This window comes from Onychostruthus taczanowskii, unplaced genomic scaffold, assembly GCF_017590055.1.
Source record: "Onychostruthus taczanowskii isolate IOZ18803 unplaced genomic scaffold, ASM1759005v1 scaffold23, whole genome shotgun sequence".
NCBI classification, from domain to species: domain Eukaryota; kingdom Metazoa; phylum Chordata; class Aves; order Passeriformes; family Passeridae; genus Onychostruthus; species Onychostruthus taczanowskii.
The window spans coordinates 12,375,411-12,389,877 of record NW_024499573.1 but is presented as its reverse complement, the minus strand read 5'-3'; the positions used below and the strand labels follow the sequence as shown (position 1 = coordinate 12,389,877).

General features: G+C 37.6%; 1 protein-coding gene across 1 annotated transcript in view; it reads left to right on the top strand.

Moving 5' to 3' along the window:
• Positions 1 to 14,467, top strand: part of PTPRZ1 (protein tyrosine phosphatase receptor type Z1) — a 122,069-nt gene that overhangs the window by 86,411 nt on the left and 21,191 nt on the right. The window contains exons 13-14 of the mRNA XM_041405332.1: positions 1,265 to 4,832; positions 8,473 to 8,617. Coding sequence (XP_041261266.1) covers positions 1,265 to 4,832; positions 8,473 to 8,617 — 3,713 coding nt within the window. The remainder of the gene's footprint in view (positions 1 to 1,264; positions 4,833 to 8,472; positions 8,618 to 14,467) is intronic.

Sequence of the window (14,467 nt, the reverse complement as noted above, 5' to 3'; positions counted from 1 at the left end):
GTTTTTTACATTACTCTCCCTGCTGTGCCCTGTTCAATGCAGGAATGGGAGATCTACTCAAACTAAACTGTAGTGGAAACTGAGGAGTTGTTACATTGATAACTGTGCCTATCTCCTGTCTACTGGGTGTTTTCTCTCAGCATTATGCTTTGGAATAACAAACAGTGGCATTTCAACCACATCACCAAGTCAGATCTTTAAAAAAAAGAAAAAACTAAAAAAACAAAACTATTTTGGAAGAGGCTCTGCGCTGCTCTGTCTCTTAGGGCTATGTGTGCCTGTCAAATCAGGTCCCTTCAGAAACTGAAAGGTTACCTCAATCTAGATGGCAGAGTTGGGCTGGGACAGGTTCGATTCTGGTGCAGCACTAGATGGGGACACAACACAGAACTGCAGGGACTGCTGTATCTAAACAAAAACAAAAATGCTTCCTGAACAAGTTAGGTGCTTCGATTATATGGTTTTTTATTTCGTGCAGGGAAAGCTGTAGAGGGGATTAAAAGATTTGACCTTAGATCCTCAAGCACTGCCTAAATCCTGATTGCATTAGGCACATAATTTTTTTTCCTGTTTTGGATATGTCCTTAAAAGGCAAAACTCTAACACAGATTTTGCACAAATTATTGTTATTCATTGTCACGCATATTCAGAAAACAAAGGGTCATAACAGGACTAGGGGATATGACTCACAGCACTTGTGAAATTCTGACAATCTTGCTGAGGATCATGAACTCTTCCAGAAAACACTGACAATTCAGCAGAATTGAGGTCATAAATATATTTTACAAATTCTGTTGTTATTATTTCAGTTTAATTACCATCAGGATATTAGTGCAAACCTCTAAGGCATTCTGATAGCAAAACCATTTTTTCACTGCAGTGTATACAATCTGTGCTATGTATTGCATATAGAATTGCATTTTATTAGGAAAGGGTTAGAGCCTCCTTAATAAAGTAAATAAATATTGTGAGCGATTTTTGCCTCTCAAACACAGTTTAACACAATATTGAAGAAGTTGTTGCGACACAGCATTTTTCTGTTTTTATTGCAAGTAAGTAATAGTTTTCCAGACAAAAGATAAAATACCTGTTCTTGCAGTTAATACTTTAGTTTAAGACCAACAGTCTTCTCAAGTGTTGTTTTGCTTTACCCTTCCTGATTTACTGATCCAGGAAAATATGTTGTTGCAGTTTTAGTTTTCATTCATGTTCAGAGTCTATAAGCATTTTTAATTGTCTTTGGCTATGATGTTTTTTTTCAAAGGATGAAGTTGATGAAAAGGAAACAGAGGTGGATGAAGAAACTGTAGTGGTTCCTAGCACTGACAGTACAATGAACCAATTGAGGAGAGATTTTCAGGTGATTACATCCAGCTACAGTCAAGGAAAAAAGGGAACAAAACCCAGTGAAGCCAAAACAAATAGATACCTAACAAGAGAAGAATTGCATGGTAAGGATAATATTTTCAAAGCAGTTTATTATGCTACTTCTCCACCTATTGGTGAAAATTCTGAAGAGGAAGATCCTTTTTTGGAATCCCAAACAATTACTGGAATTCCTCCTCACGTCATTGACTCCACCAAAGGCAGAGAAGACGAGTTTATATATCTTTCTTCAGGCACCGAGCCAACAAGAATAACCACCACTGGCCTCAGTGACGAAGATTTCTTATTGTCTTCTTTTAAACCTCATCAGGAATCTGATGACTTTTGGAGTTCAGTTCCTACCACTTCTTCATCACAGCTGGTTACAGAGGAGGCCTCCCAAGAAGATGCCCTTCCTTCAGGAAGTCCAGATATAAGTGTGCATGATGTTCTTTCCCAAGGCTCCATTAAATATATTTCAGAAGTCATAGCACCCCCAAGCTCCTATGAGCCTCCAAAGCATACTTCTTCCACTGATGGAAATTTATGGTTTCATAATGCTACAGATCCAACAATTCAATCTGTTGATACATCACCCAGCGGGCAGTTGTCTCAGCCCAGTTACACAGATGCTTATGTAGAGGGATTAAAGCCGACTACAGAGCCCTATACAAGCAGCCCTGTGGTTTTACAAGACACTTCAGATGTGGATTTAGAATTGCCATATTATTCTACCTTTGCTTTCTCCTCTGCTGAATTATCACCTCACTCTATCTCTTCAAGCTCTGGAGAATATGGTTCTGCTTCTGCTGCCAGTGAGGTACTCTCTCAGACAACTCAGCCAGTCTATAATGGTGAGATACCTCTTCAACCTTCCTACAGTAGTGAAGTGTTTCCTCTAGTCACCCCCTTATTGTTTGACTCTCAGATGCTCGACACTACCCCTGCTACATCAGATAGTGATGTGACCTTGCATGCTACACCTGTATTTCCCAGTGTTGATGTGTCATTTGAACCCACCCTGTCTTCCTATGATGATGTACCTTTGCTTACATTTTCCTCTGCTTCCTCCAGTAGTAAAATGTTTCACCGTTTGTATACAGTTTCTCAAATGTTTCCACAAAGTGCTACTCCAGCTGTTGCAAGCGATAAGGTGTCCCTGCATGCTTCTTTGACGTTGGCAGTGGGTGATCCATTAATACAGCCAAGCCTTGCTCAATTTGCTGATGTGGTGTCACATCAGACCACTCATGCTGCTTCGGAGACACTGATGTTTGGTCATAATAGAACTCACATATTTCCTCAAGTTGAACCATCCAGCAGTGATTTAAATATGCATGTACTATCTACAATGTCTGAACTTCCTTATGCTTTGTCTGGTAATGTGGGCTCCCTCCAAAGCTTTACTGTTTCCTATGACTCTGCAGAATTTGTGCATGGTTCTGTTGATGTATTTCATCAAGATCCTTTATTTAGCAGCTATAACAATGTACTGGTGCATAAACCTTCTTCTGTAATATCACAAGCTGATATTTTGCTGCAGCCTACGCGCTCTCTATCTAGTGACACGGATTGGTCTGAAGCATACTCTGGTAGTGAGTCCCTTTTGCCTGATACAGATACTTTGACCGTACTTAACGTTTCTTCCTCTGATTTTGTTGATGAGATTCCATATGAATCATCCGGGTTTAGTGATGTTAATAAGATACTTCAAAAAGGCGATGTTATATATGGAGATGAGAGAGAACTGAAAATTTCCTCTTCTTTAAGTGAAATGGCTTCCAGTGCTGAAAGTAAAGTAATACATGAACTTTCTACATCTGTTTCTAATAATGTTGTAATTGAGCAGAATATGTCTCTGCAAGAAAGCCCACTTCCTGTTTCTAGCACAAAGGGAATCCTTCCAGTCTCTCTTGCTTTTCCCACTACTAAGATATTTGATAATGGTATTAGTAAACTTACAGAAAAGCACCTTTCTGTTCAGCCTTTGCATGTTACAACTCCAGCCTTTGATGACACTTTGCTTAAACCTGTGCTTAGTGCAAGCTCAGATCAAGCTCTCTCTGTCCCTGCTTATAGCAAAATGTTATCCTCGACTCAGCTGTACTTTTATGAGACTTCAGCTACATTAAATAACGAAGCATTACTGCAGTCCTCCTTCCAGTCTTCTGGCGATGGCACTCTGCTTAACACCGCTGCAGTTGTGCCTAGTGATCCCGTATTGGCTGAAAGCTCAAGGGTTCAAAAAGATAGTTCTACATTTGACCAACTAGTGCATCAAATGGCACCAGGTTCTGCTACAACTGAAAGCAAGCTGCATTCTACATCTGCACCTTCTGTTGCTGATACAATGTCAAACACTTTTAGTAAGCCCACAGCGTCACTTCAAGGTTTATCTTTTTCTTATGCAAATGAGAGATATGTTTCATCCAGTTTATTTAACAGTGAAGATGTTCAGAAGGTTATGCCTTCATTGTACAGTAGCGATGTTTCATTCCAGCTGACCAGTTTAGAAAATACAAATGCCTTTCCGTCCCAGGCAGCGAATGCTGCAACAACTCCCTTCCTAACAGGTGACACATCATCACATGTAGCTACTCCTACAGACAGCCACTCTTCAAGTGTTTTTGAAAGAATTGATGCTGACAGTGTCTCTTCAAGTTCCACACTTGGTTTTGATCCTGTTCATATGCCTGCAGTTGTTTCTGGTTCTGATGTGTCCGTTCATCACACTCTTCCTTTACCAAATACACTTGTTTCAGTTACGGCTGTCCCTTCCAAAAGCGAGATCCCTGTAACTTTGAATAGGTTGCTGATTCCTTCTGGAGAATCCTCTGGGTTGTCTCCCAGTATCATGTCCAGTACTGATTTGTGGTCTTCTGTAGTTGAGGATGACTACGATGAATATGATGATGCCTTCCCTGTAAGTAACTGTATCTCATGCACTTCCCATAGAGAAGATCAGGATATGGTAGTAGAGGATGAAAATACAGAGGTAAATAATAACAAGGATCAGAGTAACCTAATTATAAGTTCACATTCTGAGAAATCTGAAGAAGAGAAGTTTTCTACTGCTGCATCTGACAGTCAGATAAACCGTGCCATGGACAGACATAATTATACATCCATACCAACTTTGACAGCGAATGTGATACCTGAGAAGCGCAACAACCTGAAAATTGTGGAGAACCACATTCAGACTTCTAGTGTCCAATTGCAAAACACATCAGAATCTAAGTCTTGGGCTGTTTTGACAAGTGATGAAGAAAGTGGTTCTGGCCAAGGTACCTCAGATAGCCTTAACGATAACGAAACTTCAACAGATTTCATTTTTCCTGACCATAATGAGAGAGACACTGAAGGGGCAGTTGAAGCAGGTAACTCAGAATTAACTCCTGGATCATCACAATCATCAGCCTCATCTGTTACTAGTGATCATTCATCAGTGTTCAACATCTCTGAGGCAGGTTAGTTATGGATAAGTCTAATGAATACCGTGGGAAGCTGTGAGGGGATACATTTGTGCCATAGAGAATGAGAAGGTTTATCTACAGATAATAAAGGGAGAACATAACAGTGCCAATGGGTGTGATTAAGGAAGCAGTGGGGAACAGGGGTTCATACTGAGCTGGCTATCTTGCGAATGCTACTTCTGGCTACTTAAAACTGTACCTGAAATATTCTTCAGTAAGATGACTGATGCTCTGCTTTTGGATAGATGCATACTGTCAGCAGAAGTTGAGTCGTGCAAAATCTGAAACAAGACTTGTTTCAGTGCTAATTGTTGCTTTTAGTTTTAAAGGTTTGTGAGGGACTTAGGTTCTCTGTTGAATTCTTTGTACAAGGACAAGTGCTGCCCTTATGGAAATGCCACCAGAGGAAACCATGCCTCTGCCAGAGGAAACATGCCTCTGATATTCTCTTTTAAACTTACAGCAGCACCTTTTTTTTGTGTTTTCTAAGAGATTGAACAAGGAAGAAGATGCTGGTTTTATTCTGATTCATAAAGACATTCATTTTTATTCTGTGTATGCCATTTTCAGATTTCAGTGAGGTGCAGAACTTTTGTGCCAGATTTGCGTATTCCCAAAGAAGAGCTAGAGTCTCCTCTATATGTTCATATTCAATGCTATTTTCTTATTTATTCCTCTTAAATTCAGTGAGAGTATTTGCAACCCATGATTCCAAGGATAAAGTCAGAAGTCAAAACTCATAACACATTTCCTTTGTATTTAAAAATGCACTGTGGAAAATATGAAGTATTCAGACACATAATTTTCATTCCTTCTTGTGCTAGAGAATTGAAAATCAAAGAATCAAGTCAAAAATAATCTACGACCTTTGAAAAAAAACCCAAACAACAAACAAGGTTGAATTGGTATTTTAGCAAATAAATTGAACTTCTGTTATGTACTTGCATCATCTGTAGAGGGCAGTATCATTCAACTAAACCCATTAAGGAATGACATTCACAAAGCTTGGGAAGGTTTCTACCCAGTCCTACAAATAAATACAGTTTAATTACATAAGGTTGTATTTCTCATGAGCAACAGGATACTGATATGAAAAGGTGGTAAATTGACACTCGATATAGTTGGGGCTAGAACAATATGAAAAATAGAAAATGGAAATTAAAAGGGAATAAAAAACTTAGAAATTACTAAGAGTCCTAACAAGGTAGGTGTTACAAAATTGAATTAATAAGTGAATTAGTTCACTGGTAAGTAGTTGCCACGTGCTGTAAAATGCATAACATTCCTTCAAAAATAAGCAAAAATAGCATTAATGTTTCAAAACCTATTATTATATTATTGGTATGAACGAATGTTGCCATAACCTTCTAGAGTTTACATAAAGAGTGTCATTTGAATTTTTACCAATAGTAACTCAAAAAGGACTATACAGTACTGGAGGAGGAGTACAATAGACTTAGTTTGTCTTCTAGATATTATTGAAAGACACTCTGTGGTATCATTTCAGCTCATTACTTTTTTTCCAACACACAATGCCAAATACTGGATTTTAATAAGCTGAACATTCCATTTCAGCATGTCTAACATGGTCTCCTGTAAATCAAAGACATATTTACTTTTAAATTACAAAGAAATACAGCAAACACAAAAATTAATCTCTCACCTGAGAACTTACTTATACATTGCAGTGGATTTTGCAAAAATTGGTGAAATGCCTTTTCATTGTCACCATTACAGAAAAAAGTCATTTAAACTTTTCCCAGTCTTGTAGCTGTTGATGCATAACTATGCTTGTTCTGAACTAATATCTTCTCTGTAAGACCTCTATGACTACCCAAACTTTTCAACTTCTGTTGAAAAACTAAGACAAATTAATAGAAAGAAATATGCAAAGGATCCAAGCACATCAGTTATTAGAAACCAAAGAAATCTGCTATAGCTGAGACTGCCTTTTCAGCAGCCATCACTGGAGTGAATGAAGTAGGCAAGAAACCCTCTGTTACAGGAGAAGCCTGCACTTCATTCCCCATAGGAGGAGTCCTAATAGAACGTGGTCATGAAGTTTCAAGGAACCCTGTCATCACACAGATAGGATTGGATTTTATGCTGTGAATTAGTCCAGAGTTGGATAAGCAATTCTGACTGTTTCAAAGGGATCGTATTGTGCTTTCTCATGCATACACATAGTTTTCCTCTGGAATCAATAGGAAGTACCAGTTTTAACCTACTCAACAGACACTGGGAGATTTTTCAGAAGCAACTTTGTGCCTTCAATTACTTTGCCCATTGAGCTGCAGAATTTAAAAAGAAGTGATTTACATGGGTGTTAAAGAGTATTTTGAATTTAAACCAAGAAGACATCTGCAAAATTAGAGCCTAGACCTTTTTGCACATAAAGTCCTGAAAACCTCTAAACTCAAGAAAATGGAAGAAAATAGAGCTGCCTGGATATCTGTACTGTGTGAAGCCATTTGGTTTTTGACATCCTATTTAGAGCATGTAATTTGCTGTCTTTTTTTTTTTCCCCAGATTCAACTCCATTCCTTCCTCCCTTTGTGTAAAAACTTTTCATTCATGTAAAATTTGTCGCTTGAAATCCCAATGGAGTGCAGATGTTTTCTGTACAGCAAAATTCTGCTCTTATACAGAAAATTCATTGAATTAGGACTGTTCGCAAAAGCAGAAAACATTCTAGGGGTTTAATTCTAAAAAGCACAAAAGTGCTTATTTCTGCATCTTAAATAATGCTCACAGTAAACTGCACAAATCAAAATAAGTCAATTATTTTACATCAAAGTCACAACTTTAAAATACTTACTTCTTGAGATTTGACCAAAGCTAAAAATAAAGTATTGGTGTTGTCCACCGTTGATTTTCCTTCTTTAATAAAATTATAAAATATTTTGTTTTAATCTTCATACAGATTCCCATGTCCAAATATTTCTGTCATCCAATAGTATGTGGCTCACAGAAATACAAAACCAAAGCAATATCTAAATAATAATTTGAGCACCTGTAAAGGCAGAGGTGGGAAATTTAATTGTGGCTCCAGTATAGTTGAGAAAGGCAATTGGATTCAAAGGAAGCAGGGTGTATCTATAAGGCAGTTTACATAATGGGCAATGGATAAAAATACAGAAAGCTAAACTAAAATACAGCAAGCACATAAAGACTTTTACAAGATAATTTTTATATTAACCTATTAGCCAGAGAAGTGATTTGCATTATATGACTGACAGTTTAATATCAATTCCAATGCACATTTCAATATTCTGTATTCAGACTTCTTAACTCATTTGGCTTTCAGCTAATAAAACAGATTAAAATAAAAAAAACTTTCTTCTGAATTTTAACGACAGTCTGCTATTCTTACAAAGAGGAGTCTCCACTGCTATTCTTACAAAGACGAGTCTCCACTGCTGGAGGGCTGAGTCACATAAGCTTGAACACTTTGCTTTACCTTCTATCTGCTTATCTTCTGTAAGCTGGTTTGCAAATATATAAACTTTCTGCGGTACATAGTAAAAAAATAGAGGTAAGTGATATTAAGTAGGCTCATTTTAAGACACATTCACCTGTGCTGTGCATTTCTCAGAATTTAAACTTGGACTGTTTCAATTTTCTCTGACTGCAGAGGCAAGTAATATTAGCCATGAGTCTCGTATTGGTCTAGCTGAGAGTCTGGAATCAGAGAAGAAGACAGTTATACCACTTGTGGTCGTATCAGCCCTGACTTTTATCTGTCTAGTGATTCTTGTGGGTATTCTCATTTATTGGAGGTAAGTTGTATTTTGGTTGATCTTTTTTTCCGTTCTAAAGAGGTATGATTTGAAAAATGTAATGGGCATTATTGAGTTGGTTTACAGGAGGGAGACTGGATCTTATCTCTTACCTTGCCTTCATATTGCTCAGTGTCATAAAGATGACAAAATAAAGTGGTTTCTGTCCAAAATACTCAGATGCAATTTTTTTTTGTTTTGTTTTTGCAGAGGGTTTAACCACTACAAACAGTTTATTCCCATATTGATAGGTCTTAGTAAACAATAACTCATGATTGATGCTTAGAAACCAAGTGACTAAACATAGACATCATGGCATGGGGCTATTTACTATCTTTCCAATCCTTTTCCCATTAAAAAAGGTAGTTATCAATTTAGAATGAGAATCTATTGTCCTCAACAGGACCATGTAAATAAGCAATTCATATGGCACTGTAGGAGTCTGTTGACACTGTTTAATGATACTGTAATAGTGTCACTGTTTGAAGATCACTTACTGAATAGCTGTTAGGATGCTCTGTGATTAAAAAGTCATTCTAGTTTGTGATTCTGACAAACTAAAATTAGCCCTGGTCTTTCAAAGCTTTAGTGGAGAATTATGGATGTGTTTCATGTGCACATGTGCTCAGGTTTCCTCATGGATGTGTTTCTCTGTGACTTGACAAATTAATAAGCCAGTAAAAAAAAAAAAAAAAAAAAAGTAGGATAAAGGGAATTGATGGGTATTAGAACTCATTATAACATAATCAGTAAGAGAAAAAACTGTTTCTGCACTGTGAAATAAAACAGACCAACTAGCATGGTGCAGATCTCTTCCATACAGCTGAAATTATTTCCCTCAGAGAGGATAAAAAGAGTGGCTGCATTCACATTGCTAACTGGGGATGGCCTCTGCCCTGTGCTAACCCCAAACTGTGTCAAGCATTTTGTGAAATACTGCAAGTTGGCCTGAACTGGAAATGTACCAGGATCCTTGTTAGCCACATGGCAGTATGTGGCAATGCTCAAGGCTTTGGCACTCTCCCACGGGTTCTAGTTAAAGTCAGTCTTCCTAGGGACATGCCTGCTTAAGCTCACAAAATCCTTGCACAGCCCTAAAACTTTCTCAAGTGTTTAGATTGTCAGGGAGGAAATGCTGTGATGGACTGGAAGGGGAAAATAAGTTGCAATACTTCTACTTCGGTGATTGTCAGGAACCTGATCCTGCTTCCACTGTGCTAACACATAAACTAGCAGCCAAAAACAGGACCTTGCTCTTACAAGGACTGTACAAAGAATTGGGAAGACAGGCCCAAACATCTTCTTTCAGATGCCTCCAGAGCTTGTTTCTTCTTCCTTCATCCCAAATAATCCTGCTTAATCTAAAACGAAAAAAAAATTGGTGGAGAACCATTAACTTTGGCCCTTTCCAAATTACTGATTACTGTAATCTCTAGGCTGTGATGCCAGGATCATGCTTACTGACTTTTCTTCTAGTCTCCTGTTGCTGGTTTTCTGTAGGCCTATCAGGGTGTGTCCCTCAAGGGGGCAGAACTCATTCCATCCCTGAACAGACTAGGCTGGAGAAATTGAGTTCAAGCATCCTTTGTTCCAGACAAGTGTGCTAGTGAGACAGACAGCCTTTGCTATAATTAAAGACAGTTGATTGATAAACCTTGAGAAAGATTTCTTCTCCTTTTCAAAGTAGTAGTTAATTGCCATAATAATTGCAAAAGTCATTTCTTGGTTTATGCTTAGTTGGATAATTCTATTCTCCATCCCAGGATTTCCAGCTAGCCACCTGCATTCTGAGAATCCTTTTCTGTCATCCATGTTATGCAACATGATTGTTCATATTCAACTTCCAAAGGGTTTCATCCCTGATGCTGAACAGTATTTGAAATCTCTTCTATTTGCTAAAGAAGGTCATGCATTTAAAGACCCAGATTGTACAATGCAGTTCTAGTAATCCTACACGTTACAAGCTTGTTTTTGTCGAATAACATTGTGTTCATTTTGTATTCTTTCTCTGGGAATGAACAATTCTGTAAAACAGGTCTTTCAAAATGAAGCAAAAATCCCGTTAGCAAGAATATCTTCTTGCCTTGAATCTAATCTTTTCTGTATTTCTTGTGTATTACAAAATAAAATATGGAGCTCTTTTATTGTTAATCCTCAAAATTCTCTTGGCATTATGATAACACCAGTAACTATTTCTTATTTCAGGGGCATGCAACATAAAGACTATGCATCATAGATAGGAATTTACAGCCCTCTTTCAAAGCTGCCAAAACACTCACCTCTTATTAAAGACTGGAAAACATATCAGAATATTAACTTCATTGCTATGCAGATTTCATTAAGCCTGGAAAATATTAGCAGAAACCCTGTAAGATTTTTCTAATAGATTTAGGGGTTTTTTTAAATAATTGCTCTTGGATGTTAATGTTTCTTTTTATATTGCACCTTTTTTTTCCCCTAATATGGGCCAATTATTTTCACTTATTGAAGTTCATAAAAACATTTTTACAAGAAGTTATTCTATATTTCTTTTGCAATGGTAGTCCAGAAAAACCATTGCTCTATCTCAGCTTGTCACATGAATAAATAATGCTTTGGGTTGTTTCCACTATTAGCTCCTTATTTGAATATTCAAAAGGTGTGTTATTTGGTTTAAAATGAAATAGCTACCAAGTGCAACAAGTTCCAGTCTCTCAAGGTTTAAGAAAGGCAAAATTATTTATTTCTTCACTTTAATGACTTGTATCAGAAAAATAATTCTGTACCATCTGTTGTTTGGGTTTTGGTTTTGTTTTTTTTTTTTTTTTTTAAATGAAATTGTTAATCAGCACTTGAGGAAATTCCTCAATCTCTTCACTATCTCATTAGGCACAATTTAAATCTTTTTTTGATAGATATTTATTTCTCTGACAGGGATTAAAACTTCTAATGGCAATATTGTCTAAAGATTGAATAATTACCAGTAGGAAAATACACAATTTTTAACTACTCTGGTTTTGTGTATCTTTTCTAATTCAAGCAATTTTCAAGCAATGTCATTTTCCTTTAATTTCTTCAGCATGATTAAGATTACAGTGGAATAAACAAGGAGATTCTTTGCCCTGTTTAGTGGCCTTGCTGTCCAGATAGACTTTTTAAAATATCTTTAGAGAGAATTTTTCTGTTCAAATCTAGAGTCTATCCATTTATTTCAGTATCTGTCTACTTTCTGAGTCCTAGCAGCAGAGATGTGTCAGGAATACCTGAATGTACTTGCTCTCTTCTTGATGACTTCATTATTACTATTTTGCTTAATTATTCATATTTGTGCAGATCAGCTTTATATTGTTTATTGTAGGAAGAGGTTGGAGAACAGTAACATGGTAACAGTTATCATTGGGCCTTATACCATTTAAAATTCTTTTTCAACAAACATAAGTGAAATGTAGTAAAATACCGTCTCTGATGATATGAACCACAAACTGCTAATGCACTTCCAGGTCCATTTGCATCTGTAGACGTACTGAGTATCAGCTGCCTGTCATGCAGCCTGTTAAGCATTTCATGATAGCAACAATCCAGAAATTGCCAACTCGATGACAGACAACACCTTGAGTAGTTACTTGAATTTTAAATTTTGCTCTACCACCCTATATAATTTGAACTACACCTGTCAGAGAATGTTCATTTTCTTAGCCATGATTTGAACAAATGCCAAGTCCTGTGATAAGTTTATGGGAACAAAGTTGAGAACCCTCTCTGAGGATCGTTAAGCTTGGACATGCAGAAGCAATTAAACCATATTTAAATATACAGAGGCACACTCATTCATTCATAGAGGAAAAACTTCTCAACAGTGTGCCATGTCATAAATAAAAGTCTTAATAAAATCTGACAATTAAAATTCCACTTGAAAAACACATAAAAATTAATTGCAGCTATTTCAAAACTGAATAATTAGCATCCATTGAGATGGATCCTTATAAATCCTTTGGCTTCACCAGATCTTTAAATTATCTGTAGGTTTAAAAAAAGTCTAGTAAGTGTTTGAGAATACCTACTGGTAGATAATCCTGTGAGATCAAAAGACACTGAAGTTTTCAGAGAAAGAAGTAATCATGCCTCTAAGACCATTGTGCATGAGCAGCAGAAGCACAAACATATCTGTGGATATTCTCAGTTCAGTCGAAGAAAGAACAGAGATAATTTCTGCTTGGCTGAGCCTGGGAATCGTAGAGGAAAGAATTAAAGCAATTATTATCTCTCTTTCTGTAACTGTTGTTTATAGATATGGTTCTCCAGAGTGTGCTATTCATAGTGCACCAATAGTGTGAGATGTTTCTCCTTTGAGACCAGTCACCTATCACATTAGCGAGTCACATTATAAAAGACCTGCTACTTTCATTAAACACTTTTACCTTCTGATCCACCTGCAGACTGGAGTCCTCCTTCTATCCCTGTCTCAACAGCTTCACACATCCGCTCACAGATGCCTCTGACTCGCAGAGCTCAGCTCCCTTGCCGAGTCCCCGGGCAGGATCACTCTGCACACAGGCGCAGTCCCACAGGGTGCCCTGCTCCCTGCCAGCCCCAGCGCCAATGCCAGCCCGGCTCCGAGCAGCCCCTGCTCCAGGGCAGAAGCAAGCGCACATATGGGTCCAGGGGCCCAAATGCTGGAAAATCTCTGTCTCCCACAGTCTGGGGCTTAGTTTTGTAGTCTCACATCGTTGCCATTGAAGTGTTCTTTCAGATCTAGTATCCCTCCTGTCAGACTGAAGTGCTGCTGCTGCTGCTGTACAGATCCAGACAGTATAATTAATTCAATGGTTTAGCAATACCCCCATTTTATATCTATAAAATGTGTCTTTGAACAAGTGCAGTGTCTAAATTACAAATTACAGTTTTAGGTTGGGAATCTAAGTGCTGTGATGAAAGGTGTAAATTAAATAATCAGGTTATTGAGTGATGGGACCTTTGTCTGGAAGTTTGAAATAGTCATCACTTTTTTCATTAACAAGAAGTGATAATTAACAAGATGTGAGTATTAACGTTAGTTTTAGTCATGAAGGCTTTCAGTGCTGATGCAGAAGCAGATGGAGTACCTATTTATGAGTCTTATTACAGGTTAAGTCAACTGCTATGAATTTGTCTCCCAAATGTGCTAAGGGTGTAATTTATTTTCAGCCACAATTAATTTTAAAGATTAAAAATACATTGGCTCAGTGAGGGATAATGAGTGTATGGCATAATATGAGAACATTTTAAGTACAGCTTTAGATGTGAAAGTCATTATGCTAATTAAATTCTTTATAGCTCAGTCTTTTCTCAATAAGTGACAACGTTAGCCCATAAACCTAACATGTGACGGTTGTTCACAAGCAGTAGATGTTTGGGGGAAGGACAGGTTTTGGGTTTGGAGCTTTCACATCAGGCTGCTTGACATGTTTGTTTGGTGCAGCTTTTAAAAAACAATACAGCATTTGCTGTGCCCAGACTTTCCAAAGTGTTTAGTGATTTGAAGACTTGGAGACTTGCCTGCGTCTCACAGATATTTCGCACACAGTTCTGATACTAACTAACTCTCGAGTTTTATGCTAGCATGGAGACAGCCTCTCTCACCTCAGCAGCCACTGACTCTGATGCTAGACTCTAAAAGGGTGTTCCCAGGTTCCTTCAGAGTGTGTTTTTGGTCTGCATCCAAAATTGCCATTTCTAAGTAAAACCATGTACGTAACAGATAGTGTTGCCCCAAATATCTCATGCAAAGTCAAAATTTCTCTGTGAACATCACAAATACGCTTTCAGAGAATTCTAGCTGGACTTCAGATTTTGTTGTCATGTGAGTTAGCAGAACTATTTTGCATGTCTCAG